The sequence below is a fragment of the Drosophila simulans genome, chromosome 3R, assembly GCF_016746395.2.
Source record: "Drosophila simulans strain w501 chromosome 3R, Prin_Dsim_3.1, whole genome shotgun sequence".
NCBI classification, from domain to species: domain Eukaryota; kingdom Metazoa; phylum Arthropoda; class Insecta; order Diptera; family Drosophilidae; genus Drosophila; species Drosophila simulans.
In genome coordinates, this window is record NC_052523.2 from 4,681,240 (window position 1) to 4,704,053 (window position 22,814).

The 22,814-nt window shown below is 44.0% G+C and overlaps 1 protein-coding gene across 1 annotated transcript; it reads left to right on the top strand.

Moving 5' to 3' along the window:
* The first annotated feature begins 6,846 nt into the window (after positions 1-6,846).
* LOC6727176 (homeobox protein slou) lies at positions 6,847-15,492 on the top strand. Its single transcript, XM_002102532.4, has 4 exons — positions 6,847-8,434; positions 9,171-9,429; positions 14,353-14,633; positions 14,903-15,492. The coding sequence occupies exons 1-4, from the start codon at positions 7,214-7,216 to the stop codon at positions 15,116-15,118; spliced, it is 1,977 nt and encodes a 658-aa protein (XP_002102568.3). The 5' UTR covers positions 6,847-7,213; the 3' UTR covers positions 15,119-15,492.
* Positions 15,493-22,814: the final 7,322 nt, after the last annotated feature.

Sequence of the window (22,814 nt, forward strand, 5' to 3'; positions counted from 1 at the left end):
GCATATGCCGGTTGTTTGTGCCACATCTCCTTTTGTTGCCGCAGTGGCTTTAAAATCCGCCCACCCCGTCCCTTGCAGCGCATTTTTTTTTTTATTTTCAACACTTTTTGTGCGACCTGACTTGGCACAGAAGGAACGGGGCGGGGGAAAGCACGAAAACATTCATAAAATATGCATTATGCAATCTAAGCTCGTGTGAGCGTTGCTAAATATTTTATGCACATGTATTGTGCCACACACAATCGCACAAAACACGCCAAACATCTGTGTGCGGATGGCCGTATTGTGTAGTTTATGATTTTGTTTTTCCCCTGAATTTATTCATAATCATTAATACATCGCCCGCTGCTACAAAGGCAAATATCGAAATTAGCAGATTCCTGCATGTTGAAAAAATTCCACGCTTCGCCGAAGACAAATGGCTGGAGCCGGGCGGCTAAGAGTCGAAAATCCGAAATAATAAAAACATTAAGGCCATAATAAATACAGTTTTAAATCACATGTGCCGTTTAACACATTGAGCCGAGCGTTTGCTTTCCATTTTTAATGCGCCTTCCGTTGGACTGCGCATAAATTTCAACTTAAATTGCGCGCGCAGGCCAAAAAACCAGAGGTTGACCCCTTTTCCCCTTTCGTTTCGATGGAAAGGAATCGCCGCCCACTTAACGCCCTGGGTGGCAGCTATCTCTCTCTCAGCTCGTCGCGTCTCGCTCCCACCTCCAAAAAGAATCTTGCCAATTAGCATGTGTGTGCGTTGGATTTAGTGGCCGATACGCCTGGTTTAATTTGATTTGCCCAAGACTTTAATTTCGGCATTTCGAAACTATTAAATTATGGCCAAAATGTCGTTGCTCTTTGATCTGGCTGCCAAATGTCTTCGGGGTCCCAAACCTATATACCCCGAAGATGTCTTCATATACGCACTTTAAGGTGCATATATCTTTATAGCCGCTCGACCATTCGCCTTCTTTGTTCCCAGTCTCATTTACGGCCTTTTAATGAGAATTATGTGACTTTAATTTATGTCTCAATTTTGCGCATATTAAAATCTTTATTTTGCGCTCTGGGATTGTTTGTTTCAGAATATCAACTGCTCAATAATTTCGCTGTTTTCATGATTATAAATAATTTGTTGTGGCTCAATTCAACTTAAAGAAATATAAAATAATATGCATAGGACTCTTCAAAGTTCTTATTATGTATTAGTTCAATACATTGTTTGTTTTTAGTCTCAAGAAAACTATATATTTTTAAAAACATATATTATTTAATAACTATATATTATAGAATAACTTTATATCAATATATTCTTTAAAAATTCTATAAGAATTCTTTCTATTTCTATCTCGTGTCGGACTTTACCCATTTCTCCTTCAATTATTTCTGTAATTGTCCCAGTAAATGATAAAATTCGTAGCAACAAAATGTAATTGTTGCTGGTAATGACTGCAGCTTTGAAACTATTTGAATGGCCAGGCCAAGTGCCTCATGCGCACATATTGTTCTGCCCACAGAATAAATATCCTGCCATCCTGATGGAAAACACGATCCTGCTCCAAATGGAATGACTTCCTCTGCCCCTGATAAAGTCTCATAAACACAGAAAAAATGTGGGCTTAGGTATTAGATAGTACAAAAAAAAAAGGAAGCAAGAAAAAAAATTTTTTTTTTTATGTTAAAAAATTTTATTTATTTATTTTAAATTTTAATTTTATTGTAAAATATATATATATAATTAAAAAAATAATAAATAATGAATGTCATCATATTGTATTTAGTTCCTGTTTTAATGTTTTTTCAACAATCATTACTAATATTTATTCATACAAGTCTTACTTTTCTCCTAGCATAGTGACAGACTGATTCGCCTCCCCTTTTTTTCCGTGTGTGAGACCCATCCTTCGTCCTTTTGGTGTCACACGCACACATACAGTGCCGTTTGGAAATCCACAGCGAGTACAGCAGACTTAATATCTAAAGCAATTTACAGTTATGAAAATAAGAGACACATCCGCAAAACGACAAGCACAGTGCGGCACCGCACGGCGAACGCCACAGCAACAGCAACAGCAACAAAACCAACAGCAACAAGGAGCCGCGCAAAGGACGAAGGACGAGGGAGGGCGAGAAACTTCTGCTAACGAAGTAAGTACCCTGGAGGACACTTAAGCGCGCGACCCCGGCCCAACTGGCGTCGAGCGTCATAATGTCGCCAACATTTTCCGAAATTACACACAAATGACAAAATAAAAGGTGCAAAAAGTCTGCAAAACGACCAACACAGCAGGGGAAAGCCACGCACACACATTCACACTTCCACACAACGCGCTCTCTCGCTCTTCGAGTGACTTCCGTTTGGCGGCCATGTTGAAAAGATTTGAGTGCCCGCTGATTTCACTCATTGGCTGCAGGTTGAGGGGCGTGGCCAGCGATGGGTTTCGCTGAGCGGAAGAGCTAACGATTTTGCATAGCGCGTGCGCAATGAGCGGCCAAATTAAAAGTCAGAGAGAGAGAGAGAGAGATAAAAGTGGGTGGCAGGATGGGTGAGTGGGTGGCAGCGCAAAGTTGCGGCTGGCAAAATGAGGGTTAAATCGCGTGCATAATTTAGCAGTTCATTTCATTCATTTGAGTGCAAGTGCTCAGAGATGTGCGCTGCCTAAATGCCTTTCCGCTGCTCCAGCTCCAGCTTCCGTTATCGTTTTCGTTTCCGTTTCCGCTCTGTCTCTCTTTCTCTGCATTTGGGTGTGCGGGTGTGTGTGTGTATGGGTGAGCGCTGGCGCAGTATCTACCAACGTTTACCGCTACAATGACAAGCATTTATGGCAATTAACACTTTAGCTGTTTATATGCTGATGCCGCTGTTGTGGACACTTAATCGTGTCGGCCATTAGAGGCGGGCGAGCGACAGAGAGAGAAAGAGAGATCCTCCCGACAAAGAAGAAAAATCAGGCAAATTGTGGTATTCATGCAAATCACGTTTCCGGACTTTCCACTTTCCTGCTACTTTCTCTAGCGGACCATTCCCGTTAGCGCCTTTGCGTTTAGTGCAAATTCAATATCGTGCATAATTAATTTGCAATTAGCACGTTTCTGTTTTTGTTTTCATTCCACCAGCCGCCGCCTCGCGCCACCTGCCCCTGGAAATGGAAATTTTCTAATTACGTGCACAAGCTGAATGCAAACTAGTTTTCCCGCTCCATCCGCTTTTCATCCGGCCGATTGCCCGCCGGCATTTCGAGCGGCTGCCCACGTGCTTCGATAGCTCCTGTCCATGTCCACCGCCCATTGCCCAATGCCCATTTCCATGCCCCCTGATGATGGCCTGCGAAATGGGTTGGCATATGAAATGAGCTGCAAATTGATGGAGGAATTAGCGCAGCATATTTAATTCGAGCTGGCAGCACCAACAACTACCACGGCGATTGGTCCTTGTTTGCCCAGCGAGTGCGGCGGCCAGTGAATGATGATGGGCTAATGGGCTTTTAGGTGCACATTTTTAATGCAGATTAGGCACACATTCGATTAGCCGATGGCAAGGAAAAAATCACAGTTTGAGCGTCGATGATAAGATCAATAATTCGTTGCAGTTACACCGAATTTAGTGTTCTAATTGGGCTTAAAATTGCAATTTAAGGTTGAGCTTTTAAATTTGAATTTTGCCTACGTGAAGTATATTTTTTTGGTTGAATATTAAAATATTAATTACTTTACTCAATTTTATTTTCAGTATTATTTATACATTTATATGTAAATATATCCTCTAATGGCTATATGTTTGGTATCGTTTAGCCATATTCAGGCAATAGATATTAGATATTATATTATAAAATAATAATTATAAAATTGTAGTCTTTAAAATGACCACGAGCACAACACAGCGGCGACCGAAATCAGCAAAGTAAAGAATACAATTTCTAAATTTAAAACATTTTTTAAAACTGTCGGGATGAAAGGTTTGGTTTGTCCAAATGAGCGTTGCAATATTTCGAATCAAAATTACATAAACTAGCAGATTTTAACTGCTTGTTCTATATAAATTTCTTGTTCTTACGTTTCAACGAAGAGTAACGAGTTTAATTGGTGCAGATCAATGCCACTGAACAATTTTTCTTAATTTTTAATACAAATTCGCTATTAAAAAAGCAATCATTTCTAAATAAATAGTTTTGGTGTTATATATCTCATGTAGAGCAGAAATAATATTTAATGCACTTTCCCGATATATTAACGACTAGAGGTTTGGGACTTCAATAGCTATTTACAACGAAAAAGCCAATTAGTTGAGCTCGAATTTCTACGCCATAAAACTTTCAAATGACCAAGCGAAATCCAATCCAATGATTTATTAAATGACATAATTATTTGACGGCCGAATTAGATGAGTTTAGGCCCGCCCCTTTTCGCCCAGTTTGAGAGCTTACCCCGTCTGGCTGACTAATTTATGTATTAACTTTGAACGCTCATTAGTTTAATTAGTCAAACAAATTAACGTGGGGCTTACGGCGAGTGGAGTGCGAACAACAAAATGGCCGAATAAACAGAGCTAGCGGTGAAGTGAGCGGGTGGGAGCGGAGCAGAGCGAAAGTGGAGGCCATCTCTCTCACACTTCATTAAATATACAAATACAACGGGATAGGGCTTAGGGCAGACGAATGGCAAAACTAAGGGAAATCCTATAAATAAATTGGCAATAATTTAATTATCGCATAATTATGCAGATGACCGCGCACTTGTGCTTTTAATTGCCTTTTGTCGCGAGGTCAGCGGCTCATATTATCAGCCTATCGATTTTCCGATTTTCCCCATCGCTCTGCTAGCCTTTTATTTGCCTTTTAATTAGTTGTAAATCTTGCACAGCCTGTTGAAAGCCAACGGGAAAAGCAAACAGGAAAAGGGGGCGGGCGGACGCCATTGCATGCACTATTTATTTTAACAAGAGCTGCTCATTTAATACTTATTTTCACTAATTAAATGGAAGAGTAAGTACATCAGATAGTGAGCGAGACAGCGACAGAGACAGCGAGAGTGAGAGGGAGAGAAGGCCACATGCGACAGCAAGAGCAATTTTCCGCTTTTCCGCAGCGCAAAAAGTTTGATGTCTATGTAAACAGCGGCTTTCGTGTGTGCGTCTGGCGAACTGCCAATTTTGCCGGCCCACTCACACACTCACACTTATGCATACATGCACACATACATACATATATGCACATGCTATAGCGTATTCCGTATACGTCGGCTGTTTGAGCGCACTTAAATAATGAATAATGACGAGACAAGCAATTAAAATAATTTGCGGTTTTACCGTGCGTATGCGCATCATTTAATTTTGCATGTAAAGAGTTAACCACTTATTACACAGCGAGAAAGGGTCCCAGCCGAAGGATGTCCCACTGTCGGGGATGAGCAACCGAGTGTGATAATGCGCTGAGTGCAGAGTACAGTATATACGAGATTCCGCCATCAATGGGCCAATTAAAATGAGTGCCCGACGCTCTGGTGTTGGTGGCGAGCATCTTAAAACTAATTAAAACGAAAAACGGCATAACAAGCTGCTCATTAAGCATCCGAGTTCCCTTCGCCACCCCGATCTGCGGTTAATTATAGAAGGAAGAAGACGAGCCCTGCTAACGAGCGGCGAAGTGAAGCCAGTGGATATATAGAAGCAGTAGCTAACACCCAACTTTCCAGCGTCGGAGTTCATTAAGCAGCGCCCGGCGTCCATTTAACGATGTCACTTATACGCCCCATTGTCCCCACAACCAAAAAGGAATCAGGAGAAAAACCCCCAGAGCCGAGTGGCCTATCCCCAGTGAACCAGCCATCCAGCTATCCATCCATTCACCCATCGACCACCCAACCCGCCCCACTGAAGGCCACTGCTGCGATGCGTATAAACCGCAAATTGGATGCGATATTAAATCGTCTGTGCCAAAGCGCATATAAATTTTTGTTCAATTTTAAAGAATTTTCCGAGAGCGAGCAGGCGCAGGAGTAAGAGAGAAAGAAGCCCGACGAAAGAGAGGGAGCGAGCAGAAGAGCACGGCTATAGTGCGGCTGTCCCCCTCGAACGCTTTGAGTTTTACATAGGAAGTGTCAAGGAGGAAAGCCACAAGGATGCGTTTTTTTTCGTTCGAATAAAAAAAGAAATGAAAAGCGAAGAGTAAATAAGCCAACTAATTAGCAACATAATTACGGCCACGAAAATATTCAAAAATTCAATTAAGCTGAAGAAGGCACAAAGCATTCATGCATAAATGACTAAGAACAAACCAGGCATGCCAAAAGCAAAGCAAACTCAACACACAACTGGCGAAAATATGAAACAGAAAAACATATAGTACAAAAAAATAAACACAAGAACTGAGAGAAATGTGCAAAAAGTTGAGATCCATTTCGCAAGCACCCAACCGCATAAACAAACAAATTTTGCGCTAAATAATTTGACAATTACTCACATCCTCGGGAGGCGAAGGCTGCATGGATGGCTGGACAGCTGGCTAGCTGTATGGCTGTATGGCTGTATGGCTGGCCTTTGTTTCCATCGGGTGGCTATTACAGTTGAGTGAAGAACTATGTAAAACAGGACTCGGGAATCCTCTCCTCTCGCGCTCGCATCCTGCCGCTCTGTGGCTTAGACTTGCGACAGACCATTACATTTGCTAACGAGTGGAAGGCAAATTAAATCATTAGATGCTAGTAGAGATTAGAGCCACGGCGGGGAGGAGCCAATCCACTCAAAGAACCACTCAGCGGTGGGCGTGTAGAGCGCCGCACAGAGAGTCACTCAAAGCGAAAACCACCACCATACCACGAAAACTGCCACCACCACCACCACCACCATAACCAGCACTACCACCAGAAGCGGCAGCAGCAGCAGCATCAGCATTTAGCTGTTGACTTGCCACAGGCACACAACACGGCACATCTGTTGGATTAAGAACTCGGAGAAATCGGAAACAACCCTCATCATTACGCTTCTGGCTCTTGAGCGTGTGAGTCGTCGCGCGCGGATTACGACCAGGATAATCGGACGTCGGACGACGGCATCAGCAGCAGCATAGGCAGCGTCCACGTCGGATATTGGCATCTCCGGATTCAGTCGATTGGCTGCCCTCAAGGTGACAAGACACACATCGCGCAGTGAACACTCAGTGAACTCGAACTCTCAGTGAACGCCCAGTGAATCCAAGACAATATACCCAAAGACCCAAAAATGGTCATGTTGCAATCGCCGGCGCAAAAGGCCAGCGATAGTGCTTCAGCCCAAAACACAGCCGTCGGTGGCCTGATGAGTCCCAACTCGAACCCGGACTCGCCAAAGTCCAACACCTCGCCGGATGTGGCGAGTGCGGACAGTGTGGTGTCCGGCACAGGTGGGGGCAGCACTCCGCCAGCGGCCAAGATACCCAAGTTCATCATCAGCGCCAATGGCGCAGCGGTGGCGGGAAAACAGGAGCAGGAGCTGAGGTACTCCCTCGAACGGCTCAAGCAGATGAGCAGTGAATCGGGCAGCTTGCTCAGCCGCTTGAGCCCCTTGCAGGAGGACTCCCAGGATAAGGAGAAGCCCAATCACAACAACAACAGCAGTCTAACTAACCACAATGCAAACAGCAATACACGTCGCTCGCAATCCCCTCCAGCTTCGGTGGGATCCGTAAGCTTCTCCTCGCCAGCCCAGCAGCGAAAGCTCCTGGAACTGAATGCCGTGCGCCACTTGGCAAGGCCGGAGCCACTGCAGCATCCACATGCGGCCCTGCTGCAGCAGCATCCCCACTTGCTGCAGAACCCGCAGTTCCTGGCCGCCGCCCAGCAGCACATGCACCACCATCAGCATCAGCATCACCAGCACCCAGCACATCCGCATCAGCATCCGCATCCACACCCTCATCCGCATCCCCATCCGCATCCGTCGGCGGTCTTCCATTTGAGGGCTCCCAGCAGCAGCAGCACCGCCCCACCCTCGCCGGCCACCTCGCCCCTGTCGCCGCCCACATCCCCGGCCATGCATTCCGACCAGCAGATGAGTCCACCCATCGCTCCACCCCAAAATCCGCCACATTCCTCGCAGCCACCACAGCAGCAGCAGGTTGCCGCACCATCGGACATGGATCTCGAGCGGATCAAGCTGGTGGCTGCGGTCGCAGCCCGCACCACCCAAGCTTCCAGCACTTCCGCCTTGGCGTCCGTCTCGAACTCTGTGTCCAACGCCAGCACCTCCATCTCCAACTCCAGCTCCGGCTCACCCAGCGGACGCGACTTGAGCGACTACGGATTCCGAATACAGCTGGGCGGCCTGGCGGCGGCGGCAGCTGCAGCGGCGGCCACCTCGCGTCAAATTGCAGCAGCCACATACGCGAGGAGCGACACCAGCGAGGAGCTCAACGTCGATGGCAACGACGAGGACAGCAACGATGGATCGCACAGCACGCCGTCGGTAAGATAACTAGATTCAAAGTGCAAAGGATATCGAAAAATCATATAGAAAGAGTTTAGATAAAGTGCAAATTATACAACATGGATTTATGAGAATTCTAGTTCAAACATAAAGTTTGTTAGTGAAAATTTGAAAACATAAATATCAAATTGATTGTTAATGTTGAAATTTATTGCCCACCCAGTTGGTAGCCTTTATTAGCGTTGGCTTATACAAATTGATTTTATGTTCTGCTCAATTAATTTTTTTTATTAGACTTAGCGTTCGTGTAATTAACCCAATTAACACTTGGTCGAGAAAACATGCCAAAATTAAACTTTTTGTACGTTTATAACATGATTTTGAGATTTTCAATTTTGTTTTTAAACTTATGGTAAGTTGAGGAGTTTGATTTGATTTCTATATTAATTTTAGTTTAACTAAATGATATCATCTAGAACAACTAAGACACACGAATTTTAAGTAGTTCGCCAGTCGACGATCAAGATATTCTTTTAAACACTCAGTTTAAAAACTTACCAAGAAAATGCAACTAGTTCTTAATTAAAGCTGCTATCAAAATAATTACTTGACCCATTTTTGCAAAAAAACATAAAAATAATGTTCGTTTTTGAGATCAGTTTGGCCTTTAAACGTAGCGTTTATTCAACGTAAAATGGTTAACATTGCTTGCAAATAAAGAGTTCATTATCAAGCATTATTTCTATATCACTACTTTCCCCCTATATCCTTGTAGGTCTGCCCAGTGGATCTGACGCGATCGGTGAACAGCAGTGCCGCGGCGAATCCGAGTTCGGCCTCCACGAGTGCCTCCAGTGAGCGTGATGCGGCCACCAAGCGTCTGGCCTTCTCCGTGGAGAACATCCTGGATCCGAACAAGTTCACGGGTAACAAGCTGCCAAGTGGTCCTTTCGGCCATCCCAGGCAGTGGAGCTACGAGCGGGACGAGGAAATGCAGGAGCGTTTGGATGACGATCAGAGCGAGGATATGTCTGGTGAGTAGGGATATTCATTTCTCAACTGACTTAGACCCCGGCCCCACACCCTATGAGTCCGCAATCACTTTGATGGTTAGCTGTCTGATTTGATTGAAATCGGGGGAAATTCAGGACACGCCAACCGGGCACGTTCCCCCGAGTGTCTCTGTGCAACACTCCGTGCTCGAGTACACGGGCAGTGAAAGGGGATGGGCAGGACACCTGCAAACAGCTCGACTTGCCATCCGCATATTCTGTTTTTTTCTGTGCCCGGGATTCCTGTGGGTGGTTGAAGGCACATGTTATATTTATACTGCTGCTTGTATCGTTTTTGGGTATGTTTTGATTTTGAATTTGGCTTTCTGTTTTGCCAGCAGCACCCTCGAAAGCTGGGACTCTGCCATTTCGAAGTCCCTGGGATTTTTTGTGTTGCCTGCTTTCCGGCGCAAGTCACGTACATATGTAGGTGCGGGTGTGTTGGTGATTGGGTGCTGTGTTTATGTTGGCCATGAAAGCATTTATATTTTGCGTATATTCAATGGCAAACAAATGCGCAAATGCCAGAGCAACCAAAAAAAAAAAAAAAAAGGATCTCCGATTTGGAAGGCTGGCACTCTTCGTTTTTCCAACGCAAACTTGTTTAGACCGAAAAAGCTGCACTCATATCCAATAAGGATTTTCAATAGAATTGCTTTTAATTGATTGATTGATGTTTTAATTGGGGAAAAGCCATAGCCAGCTGGGAAGCTAAATTCCTTTTTTCACTCTCTGTTTTCCCCCTACCAACTGTTTGTCTTGCTGCGGATCAGGTTTCGGGTTCCCAATGATTTTTTCGATGCCTTTGCTGCCTTTTTTCCTTCGATGGCTGGCTAAAATTTTGCTGAAAATTAATTGATTTTCATGCTTGGCTCGTTGCAAAGCAATTGTTCAAATAAAAATTTGCAAATTTGATTGAAGTTGTTGTGGGCGGGGGTCATGGCGATACCATCGCTAAGCCGCTGGCCAAAGCTGCAAAAAAATAGTAAAAAGAAGGTAAATGCTTATGGGGTTTTGGCTGATGGAGCTTAAGTTTAAGTTCTGCGTGGTTTGTTTGAACGCTGCTCATGGTCTGATTATGAAACGAGTAGAACTAATTGGCAAATGGGTATTAATTAAACGGGTAATGACAATATTATTATGCCATTTGGAGATCTGGACTATGGACTATCCATATTCAGTATGCTTCAATAAAAAAGTTGTATATATACCTACTATTTCTTTAAACAGTGTAAGAGCACTTATACCCTTTCTAGCAATTTACCTTAAAGTATTTTTTTAAGTCTGTAAAAATATTTTAAACACTCGAGGTTGGACTGTATTTCGATCGGCTGCAATAACCCATTCTCTTTGGTCTCTTTGAAGCTCTCGTATTTGTGTTTATCCAAGAAGCAATGTTCAATTTATATTGCCAATTAATTAACCAGTTTTAAGCCGCCGCACTACGACTGCTCTTAATGGGCAATTCGTTAAGCGCTTATGTAGAAAATTATAAACACGGAAAATGGCGTTTCGCTGGCCACGGTGGAATGACCATTCACATCGACATTCACATCAACACTCCCAGGCACATTCACATCCACATCATTATCAACGCCACATTATCGGCCATTTCCGACAGTCGGCTTTGCTGTTTGCGCATTTGTGTTTGTGTTAATAAAACACAATTAACTTCATCAATGGCGGGCGAGGGCTGCGAACATAACTGCTAATAAAACCGACTCAATGGCCGCGCCAACGACCCCATGAAAGGGGGTTGGGATGTCGATGTGGATGTGTGGGTGTAGGTGGGCTTGGATGTGCAGTGGAGTGGTGGAGAGCACTGAAATGGAGGCAGACAGTCGACAGTCAGCCGGGGCAACTTTGCCACGATAATGATGTTGGAAATGATTATGTTGCTGCCAGTTTACAGCAACCCCAAGGCAGGATACACACACAGACAGGAGACCTATAGACAGACAGTCGGGTATGTGTGTGCATCACGCATACGCACTGTTTGCCGGCTGGCATTCAACGATTGTTGCTTGGTGTTGCTGTAGTCATTAATTAGCAAGGTACTTAATTACCGCACATTCATTAGGCGCTTCAATGGAGCTGTCGCACACACACACACACACTCAGACAGCGAGAGATTCAAAGCCCCACCCCCAACCCCCTGTTTTACGTTCTTGTGGGAGGAGGTGTTAATGCCTTCGCTTCGGTTTAGATTAGCGTAATTATGCGGCCCTTTGTCATTGCGACTAATTAGATTTTATGTCACCAGGACACTCGCTCCTTGCGCTCCTTTCGCTCCTTCACTTGGCGCATCTGCAGCTGGTTAATAATTTACAAATATTACGCATACGCCGGGGCTAACTGCAATTCTCGAAGGAGCCATTCATTGCGTTTCAGGCGCAGCAATTTGCATTTCATTTAAATTGCAAAACGTAAAACTAACAACACGAGCTAGGCACATTTGCAACAATAAAGCCACATATTGTCTGCATAATCCAGATAGCCAGAAAAGCAACTGAAATGCGCCCCAAAAGTCATATGAAAAAACAAGCGATAACCGGTCTGAGCTGGGGAAAGGGACGGCAAAATCCGGGGGTGGCCGACATTTAAATGTGGGCGGTACAGGGATGGAGGTTGGAGCACAAACACACAGGCCGAGCAACCAACCCCGAAACAAAAATGTAAAATGGCTGCGAAAAACTTTTATTCTTTTTCAGCACTCAATTTGGCGCTCTCTCTTTCTGTCTCTCCCTCGTTCGCTCTCTTCTCTCGCGTGTGCTTTTATGGGCGACAGGACTCGTGGGATTCCTGTGTTTGTATCTGTGTCTATATGTGTGTGTGTAATGCCGAGCTCCATTTCGCCTTCTTGCAGTTGCCGTAAAGTCAAGTTAAGCGACAATTTCCAGAGCCAGAGAGCTCGGCCCGGTTTTACGAGTATATCCGTCCATCAGCCACTCATTTATTATTTTATGAAAATGGCAAAATGAGACGACAAATGCTCCCCGGGGTCGCATTGGCCAGGCGGATGCGATTACAATGATTGCCCCGGCACAAAGAACTTCAAATTTATAAGCCATTTCCAGCAAGACCCTGTGTGTGTGGGCTAAATTATGCGACAGTTTGTGGTAATTAACACTCGGATTTCATAATTAAGTTTAAATTGTATGTTGTAATTTCAGCTACCCTCTGTCCCTCCTTCCTTTGGAAATTTCACTCCCCATCATGTGAGCCTCTCGTTTTCAGCCTCCTTGTCTCCGCCATATCATCAACATTGCTTATGAAGTGCTTTCGTCATAATTATAATTAACAGCAGCCATTTTGTTAATGGCAGACACCAGACAGATAAGAATTTCGTAATGATTCTTGCCTTTACGGCAGTTTACATTATGCGTTAAATATTTAAGGCAGTTGAATCGATTTTATTGAGCAATGCTCTTTTAAATGAGGTGGATTATTTTTGAAGGCAATTTGTGGTATATAAAAGTATATAGTTAAACATTAATAAGTCATTATGTTTAAATGTATCTAGAATGCAAGTGCATTAAGAATCCTATGTACAAAGACATTAAATTAGGAACGGCCTTATTTTATGCTTGATTTTATAATTGAAGAAAGTAAAGGCAAATTTCCCTCCACATAATATTCAGATTACCCTACGCAAATATGCATAATCCTTTCAGTTTAATTAAACGTCAGCACAAATATTGAACTGCGTCCGACGGGCTTTCCCCATTTTCCCCCACTTGACTGCTAGACATCACGCATACGCCACGTTGCAGCTCTCAGTTGAATGGTCAGCGTAATTAGGCGCCCTGGATCGTCCAGCAAAATTGCGGTTGCAACGCATATTAGCAGCGCTGGCTTTTCCGCCCCCCGCCTCCCGACTTCCCCGACATTCTCGACTGCCCTTTGAACTTTCCTCATTTGTTTGGCAGCGCATTAAGCGCGTCTGCCTGTCTGTCTGTCGATTTTCGCCGTTGGTTTTCGTGGCTGTTAATTCAATTGACTCAAACCAATTGTGGTCAGGGCCAGTCGTCGACTCGAATCGGTTAGATATTGATGGGGCTGGCGGGCATCTAATGTGCCATTAATGCATATCAAAGTGCCTGCAAACACTCCACAGCCCATTACCGGCGGTAAATGGTAGTGTGCCCACTCTGCGGATGTCTCGAAATTCGTTAAATATTAAATGAAGCGTTCACGTTAATTTTCGGTTTAATTGCCGGCCAGTCTGCGGTGCACTCTTAGGCGCACTCGCCACTCTGCGCCCTCTAATTTCATGCAAACACGGCCAATCATGTTGGCCAATTAGCAGGGCCAACGCGAGCATCCTTGATGGAGGGTTGACACTTTTGCCGACCCTTTTTTCGCCCGGCTGAATCGATTCCGCAGCTTTGAAAGGGGTTCACCGCAAAATTGCCCTACGCCCCCGCAAAAGAAATTTGTTAACAAGCAAAGTTCTTAGCGGCTTACAATATTTTCGGTTACCGAATTTGGCTTACTATTGCATAATATGACGCAATCAGAGTGGCAAAAAGGCAATGCCGTAATTGGTAACTGATATTTCGCTGAAAGGCACACCCACGTACACAGTTCCCCAGTTGGCCAGTTGGTGAGCTGCCTTAATTGAATTTTGATTGTCGAATCATGGCAATCAAAGGGGCCAGACACTCCGCCCTCGGAAAAATTGCGGACTGGTCATCCGGCAGTCACATGTGCGCCAACATGTGCCGAAAAATTCCAATTAATCGAACAATGATGCGGTCGCCGAGGTGATTGATTTCCGTTTGCCAATCCCCCAGGACATTGCCATTTGCCTGTGATGGATGGCCCTAGCCTGTTGACTTATGCAAAAAGAGAGACACGCAGAACTTATCAAGCCCAAATCTCCTCTTCTTTTTTGTCTTGCAGCCCAGGATCTGAATGACATGGATCAGGACGATATGTGCGACGATGGCAGCGATATTGACGATCCCAGCAGCGAGACGGACTCCAAAAAGGGAGGCAGTCGTAATGGGGATGGAAAGTCCGGCGGAGGAGGCGGCGGAGGCGGTTCAAAGCCTCGACGAGCTCGCACCGCCTTCACGTACGAGCAACTAGTTTCCCTGGAGAACAAGTTCAAGACCACCAGATATCTCAGCGTCTGCGAGCGACTGAACTTGGCTCTCAGCTTGAGCCTGACGGAGACACAGGTGAGCAATGATTAAGTACTTTATTGAAAAGGATCAAAATCTAGAAAAGTTAGGTACTCGAATAGTTAGCCAAATGTTGGTTAAAGCATACAAGGAAGCAGTTCTATTGAGTGACTAAATCTAAGGAATAAACTTTCCTGTTTAACAATTTTAATATGGAAATTTAAATATGCAAAAGTTAAGACTAGAGTAGATTATAGAATTAACTAAGTACGCAGTATGAAATGAATCCCTTTTTAACAATGTCATTTCCCATCATCCTTTTCCAGGTTAAGATCTGGTTCCAGAACCGCCGCACCAAGTGGAAGAAGCAGAACCCCGGCATGGACGTAAACTCCCCCACCATCCCCCCGCCCGGCGGCGGCTCCTTCGGACCAGGGGCGTATGCCAGCGGACTCCTGTACTCGCACGCGGTGCCCTATCCGCCGTACGGCCCCTACTTCCACCCCCTGGGCGCCCACCATCTCAGCCACTCGCACTCATAAAATTGCAAGATGCAACAGCGATTGTTGCAACTGTTCGAAAAGCGAGGCCGGGCGGAGGCGGGAGGGGCAGGTCCTGCGGCCGGAGGTGGATCGGTGGATCACAAGGATAAACTGTAAATGTCAAACTGCTTTAAGTGTGTGTTTAGTGTTCGGCCAGAGATTTCCTTTGTTACTTCGATTCTTTCGATTACCCGCTGTATATAGTTTTTGTAAAATATACTTACTATGCTAGTGCTTAGAACCTCGAATGCCATATATAGATTTAAATTATACAATTACCTGTAGCGTTTAAGTGGCAAGCAAAATCAAAAGGAGCAAACGAAAAGTTGCATAAATGTCAAGTGAAAAATAAACATTTTGAAAACTACCCAGAACGATGTGCATATATGTTTACTCAAATATCGGATGATCGCCTTTGGGGGATGCGAGGGCACAATAGCGATGTTGGTGCTGCAGTATGGGTGTGTACGAGTGTGAGTTTGTATCGTGTGAAATGGCAGGACAACAATGCTAAGTCAAGTGTAAAATTTTAAATTTGCTTCTCATTTGCCATCAGGGGCTCAGGCGGCACTCAGATACCCAGACACTCACACCCGGCCACTCAATTATGTGGCAAACGGATGCGAATACGAAATTTCTTAATCCGCTTTGGGTGACACAATGCTCCTGGCCGCCGCCGGCCGTCTGTCTCTCTCTGGCCGGATATATCTTCCTGTTCCGGTGAAGTCGGGCGGCGAGAGGTTGTCAAAACAGTGACAAGCAAATGAATAAATTCACGCGCACACACCTCCGGCCCATTGATATTATAATCGCCTCAGGGAGTGTGCGTGTATGAGTGTTTTGCGTGTGTTCGGGCCAAGATGCGTATAATTGAAACAGAAATCGAGAAATCCATGCATGACCGGTCATTTGGGCCCGGATTGACTGCGCCTGCCACTGACATCGGAACCCAAACGCAAACAGAGCGAGTGGATCCTGGAAAATCCGTTTATATCTATTACCACCGGACTCACTCTGTTTTTTGAGCGGGTGCATTTGGAATTATTTCGGTTTCATGCCGTGCCGCCGCGTTCTTTCATTTTCGCCTAAATAATTTATTAACAATTTTTGCTTTTACATTTGTTTAAAGCTTTGCTTAAGTACTTTGCAATTAGTCGCCCAAATCCTGTTTGCACCGCACGCCCACACATGCACGTATCCTTCGCAAGGACGCGCGTGTGTCGGTGTGCGGTAATTTCTGTAAATGTAAGTCGCTAAATTATTCAGCTGCAGACATGTGAGCAAATTGAAACAGCAGCGAGCGGGGCGGGTGGGGTCTGTTTAATTTGCATAAAATTAATGCTTATTTTAGTTGCACACACTTCCTCCCGAAAACTTTTAGCGGAGGAGAGAGCGAAATGGGGACACGAATCCAGTGTGCATTAGCATTCTTTTGGGGGTATCTAAAACAACAATCAAATCTGCATCCCATAATTTACTGTATTTCAAATATCCCAACGGATGGATACTTAATCCATAAAGTTAATTAATGAGTTTTATTAGACAGAGTCATTGTGAAAAAATATCACTAATCTGCATTATATCTTGTATAAAAGCGATTCCAATTAACGTCCAACAAAAAACCAGCAAAGAAAACAAATTTTAGCAAGATGAAGCAGTGATTAAATTGTATCAAGGCATCTATGAATACCAAAGAACAACACCTTATGATATATTATATAAAAGCAGGCAGGTATATAATACCAAATAATTGGCTAATACAGAACTATCACTCACAACGAACTCATTTTTCTTCGATTACTCGTGTATATGAAATATTAAATATAGTTCTTTGATCCGTTCCACTGCGACTTATGCTGTATACTACATGCAATAATGTTCAGAAACTGCAGAAAACTTCAGAAAAAGCTTATTCCAGGTATTTTTAAAACTAGGAGATTAATTTAAGCAGAAACCGACGGATGGGTGGTACATGGATGTGGCTTTATCTTTGAAACTATGAAAGCTACGAGTAAAATTAACAGGTAATCATGCAGATTCCATAGACATAGACGCAGCCCAATTTGTTCACTAACGCCGACAGACCGCCCGCAAACCGCCCACAAGTGCCATGCACATAATTTTGAACATTTTTGATATTTTTTCATTTTATTATTTTCTTATTTGACTAATTCTATCAATTTGCAAAAAATATGAAATTCCTTGTTCGCAATGATAGTCGGTATCCTCGACTTGGCGCAAGGGTTTTTTGTTTACAATATCTCCACCGACATATGGACTCGGCGAAATTGATTTCAAGAATAGGTAAGTAATAGGTATAAAGAATGTCGCTTCAAAAAATCTTTTTGCTTATCAAATTGATGGCAATTCTATCGAGCCCAAAGAAAGTTAAACATTTGTCTATAGACAATTTTTTAAAATACTTAATAAGGATCGAAACGCTTTGTAATAGCTTTAGCAAATTTCGCTACGTAAACCACGAAAAATACATGCTTCTGTTCCAGTTCGCTCGCAATCCAGATCTTCACAAGCGGTTCAACTTAGTTTGTGGGAAATAAGATATAACTTTAAACAGAGCTTCCTAAGCCCTAATACGATTTGAAATTTATACGCTGGGGGTGTAAATTAGGCCTGACAAAAACGCCTCGCAAATCAGTGAAACGATAAATTAACGCCGGGTCGGCTGGCGTTAAGCTACCCTTAACGAGGCCCAAATGCCACCAAACGCAAATCCAAGACAATTGCTTTTCAATCCGGAGTCCGCAGTCCGGAGACTCGAGTGTCGCAGCCAGCGGATGGAAGTTGTGGAACTTTCGGTGTCACTCTCCCAAGATTTTCCGCAGAATCAAAACACGACACTCACACAATTAAGTCGTTTTCCCCGCCCGCTCATTTCCCATTAATCCCTGAGCTGCGTTTCCCGTGAATTTGGGTTTGAATTCGATTTTGATTTCGAGCAGTGTGTTGTGAGCTTCTAGTTGAGTTCTTTCTAGTTCTATTTTTTTTGTTCACGCTTTTCAGAAGGGCCTTCTTACGCGCCTGAATTGCTCCAGATTACGCATACATCACATCCTCGTCCTCCAAGTGGGTATGTGCCCAAGTTGCGTTGGTGTGAGCAGCGTTTAATCTGCACCATTGACTTCTCTTCTCTGGAGAAAACCCACTGCTCCTCGCAGCCGCGGAGAAACCATCCCCTTGGCTGGTCGCTTGGGTGGGTGCTAGTAAATTTTATGCGAATATTTAGTTTGCCCTCGTTATCGGCGCGGCTTTATCGAAACTTATTGTGTTTGTTTAATTGAATTTGGATTGCTGCGACAATTTCGCGACTGAGTGCGCTCCAAAAACTCTGCCGGAGCGTAGATAAATAGGGATCCGGCAAACTACTCCTCCGCCGCCGAGTCTCTCTGTCTAATTGGGAGTGGTAGATAAAGTTGCGACTTAGTTTAGTTCATTTAGTCCGCCATTCGCTGGCGCTGGCGCATCCATCTGTTTCTCTGGCTGCAATTAAAATTTAATAAGTGCGCCACGCCCTCCAAAAAAAAGCACCCTACATACTATGTATACATATGCGGCTCATATAAATTATGGCCTGAAGTTGACATAAACAAGCTCCCAAGAGTCCTTTTGCCAAAGTTATATGACAGATTTGCGCAGAGCGTTTTGATGAAGCTCGGGTCGGATGGCTGGATGGTCGGACTGGTGCAAGGACGAAGGGCCGGAAACGCTAAAGTGTCACCAGGGAGCGGATGGGTGGGTGGCTGGGCGCTCGGCTGGCACATGTGTCTTCAGTCACAATCGCCAGGGGGTGGGTTCCGTTGAGCCCTTTGTTGTTTTCCGGGCGAATCACATTTTGATGATTGTCAATGTGACTTTAATGCCATCTCTCAACTCCAGGGCTCAAGTCCGGGACCCCTTCCTCCTTCTCCCGGGGCACGTGCAAAAGGGCTGTCCCAGAGACACTGATCGTAATGCTGACATCTGTGGATTAAATTGCAATTTGTGCTCATGTAATATTGAAGCCCAGTGCTCTGCTGTAAGTGTAACGCGTTTTCTCCCATTGTTTGCGCGAACTTAACTGGTTCGGTTTGTGTTCCCCATTTTGCCGGGCTATTAATATTTGAAATTGCGCATGGGCAATAAAACTGTAAAAAAAAAAACCGCCTTTGTGCTGAAAGTTATTCCTGATGTTTTTATGGTCGATTAGAGGTGGAGGTTTAAATAAGGCAAGTTACATTTTTAAAAAGTGCAACAATTCAAAGCCAAAAACTTGAGGTGATATTCGATATCGATTTTGCGAGTTGAGTTGGAAAATAAATTCCATGTTATAAAGCCTGCAAAATATTTCAAATTTACATAGATACATCAAGTATACGAATCACATATCATATATACATACATATGTATCGAATGAGCACCTATAGAAATGCGATCGTCAAATCTTTATACTATTATACTTTATATTATCTTTATACATATTCATGTTTTGAAATCAACCCCCTTGTAGTCCTTGTCAGTAGGCGAGTTCGAATCGCCATACAAGGGTTATTCAAAACATCTAAATTTTGATTTCCCATAGATAAGATAGAATGCCGATTCCCACATTTCCGATGGCCAATCGAGTGGCCAATAGATTGGCATTTAGGCGTCGCACGCGTCGCCAATTCATCATCGTCGCGATCAGACTCACCTGTCAGCCGGAATGATGACGGCGTTCCACTCTGAAGGGCGTCGCGAATCCAGCCAAATTGGACGTGTGCCCGGCTTGGCCCGTCTGCCCGAATAATTCGCAGTTAATTTCCCGGCAAGCGTGGCGAAATGAGGCACAAAGCCCGGCAATTTCGAGACGCGACTACGGGCCTTTTCGCCGATTTTATTTGGTGAGAAAACATTTACGCACTAATTTCTGGGCATTGACTGGGCCACCGGTACTCCTCCTCCTGCGCCTGCTTCCTTGCCCATTAGCCCTGTGACCAGAAACCAGTTGCATGCCAATTGGTTTGCAATTTGCCGCGCTTAGCAGGGGGCGGGGTGGGTGGTGCCTGGTGGCCGGGGGAAATGCTTACTAGTGGGTGGCCATGGGTGGCCACGGGTGGCAGTGGGTGGCAGCGGCCTTTACGGGGTTGGCCGCAAATAGCGCACGCGTAGCTGCCCGACGCGTGGCTCAATTACGCGGTTAAATGCATTCAAATTGAGTTGTTTATACTGCGGGCGTGTGCTCGGGCTCGGTCATTTGGGGATCGCTCTGTTCCGGAGTCAGAGCTGCCCAATTGGCTTTTACTTAGCCAAAGTTAACTATATGACTGTGTCTGAGTCATATTACCCAAGATGCGAAAATTTAGCTAGTAAATAACCATTACATTTCAAGGCCATGAACTTTAGACAAGTACTTAACGTTATGATTAACTTCGCTTGTGAAATGATTAGTCTGTTGCTAGTTTATAATATTATGGCAACTGTGGGTAATAAAAATAAACTTTTGATCATTTTTACAAATGAATCAGATTCCGCTTTTGGCATTACCTTGGCTTAGCTACTTTTGGTACCTCATCTTTGGTAGAATGCTCTTGCTCTGCATACTTATGTGGACGCCGTTGGCAAATCAGTTCCGGTTACAGTTGTTGCCATTGTTTGAGCCCGCAAACGCCACGCGGCCGAAGAGCATTGTTCACGGGTTTTGGGCAAGTGTTGGGCCAGGGCCACGCTTTAACCCACCAGTGTCAGTGGCAAACATAAAACTATCAGCATTCCGAGTGGCCAGAAGTTGCCACCAGCTGGTTGATTATTTATGTCATTGCTACCCTTTAGCCGGGCTTTCTTGCGAAATCCGCTTAAGTGTGACATTACAGGCGAAAGCAAACAAAGCCGGCACATAATTAAGGGAGCTGCCGCCAACTTTGCGGGCAAAGGACTCGCCCATGTTTATAAGAACCCCAAACCGAAGGAACACTGTGCAGAAAGATTTAGTTTAGTTAGAAGGATGTACATGTAGTATAAAGTTACGTTCTAAATTTGCACTTTGTGACTAAAGTTGTAGTTTACTTCTCACTGAATGTGATTATTAATATAGTAATAGCTTCTTGCTTATAAGTTATCAATTATTCAAGAATACTAACTTCAACTTAATGACCAACATATATATACATATTTAAGAATGTGATATTAGATGGTAAAGGTAATTTTAAAGGTAAATATTAAGGTATTTTCACATTAATGTGTTGAATAATCTATAAAAAGATTTCAGGTCACATAGAGCAAAATGGATAATAGATTTGTATTAACAGCTACCTAGTAGTTTTCCATATAACCATTAAAACTGGCTTAAACAACTAATCCTTTTCATATTTTCTTTCTGTGCACTGGAAGATAAAGGAAGACAGAACCTCCTGGCAGACAACAAACTACAGCAATTATAATACGCGAATTGCGGCGGAACTAAGCAGCCACAAAGGAGCGGAAAGTATCTTTTGATGTTGCATTTACAAGGATTAATTTATTTGCATTTGGTCTGAGCAAGTGTCCCTGTCATCCTGTTGACTTTCCAGCAGTCCTGGGCGCCATCAGGCTGCGCAATCTTCCATCAATTTATTTAATTTATTCGTTATATCCGACTGACTACGGGAACATGGAACTCAATTACCGGGCCACCTCTCAGATTGCTGGTAATTCACCTTTTCTGCCAAGTCGGTTTCATTTGTTGCGCTAGATTTTTCTCAATCACATACGGGCCGGAGCGAATCCCCCGGGAGATTCGCAGGGCAAACTAGTCCAGACACATCTGCGGTGGCTCCGGCTCCCAAATAAACTTGGCTAACAAAGAGGACATTTGCAAATGGCTTTGGTTTGCTGCCTTGCCGGCCGTAATGAGCAGATTTGTTTTAATAAGAAGGACTGCAAACTAAGCGCCCGGCCTGGCCTCACTTGGCAGTTTTAAAATGAGCAGCCCGACCGGCAACTAATTGTGACCGGAATCCGCATCTGGATCTGGATACGGCTAGAGTATCCCCACCCCCTTTCGACCTATTCATCCCATTTTTGCCGACGGGCGGCGAGCTTAACAAATCGCTAGTCCGCAAAATGAATGAGTCTTCGCAGGGGATGCTGCTAATGTGCTCGTTAAAGTTTTCCGCTGGCAGGAAGTGAGCAAAAAGATGCGACACCTGCAGAATACTCGCATCTGGTCGTTATGACAATGCAGCGCATCAACTGGATGTGCCAAAATTGTCAAATAATTATCGCAGCCACTGCTGGTGGATGGTGATGGCAGTTCAGCTCTTTTCAAGCCGCATATTTTCCAATCCGAGATTCTTACTAGTTATTAGTTAGAAACACTAAAGAGGTTTACATACAAAAATTCTAGTATGTACTATTTAATGTAAAGAAACTTAAATTATGTATATCTTAACCGCGAGTCTAGAGATTTATCATAGTTTATAATTTGCCTCAGGCTTTCATGAAAGATTAAAAGTAGTAAATTTGGATTTTACAAATGTATTATGGCTCTTTTAGAACAAATAGTAATAGCTACTTAATTTAAAATATATTTTCTAATTGTTGCATATTCATTACAACCTTTCCAAAACAGCTTTATCGAATAGAATAAGTTAATGGAGGTAATATAGGTTTATTTAACAATTTGTTTTATATTTAAACATTGAATTTAGCTACAATTATTCGGTAATGAGCAACACTGCTAGAA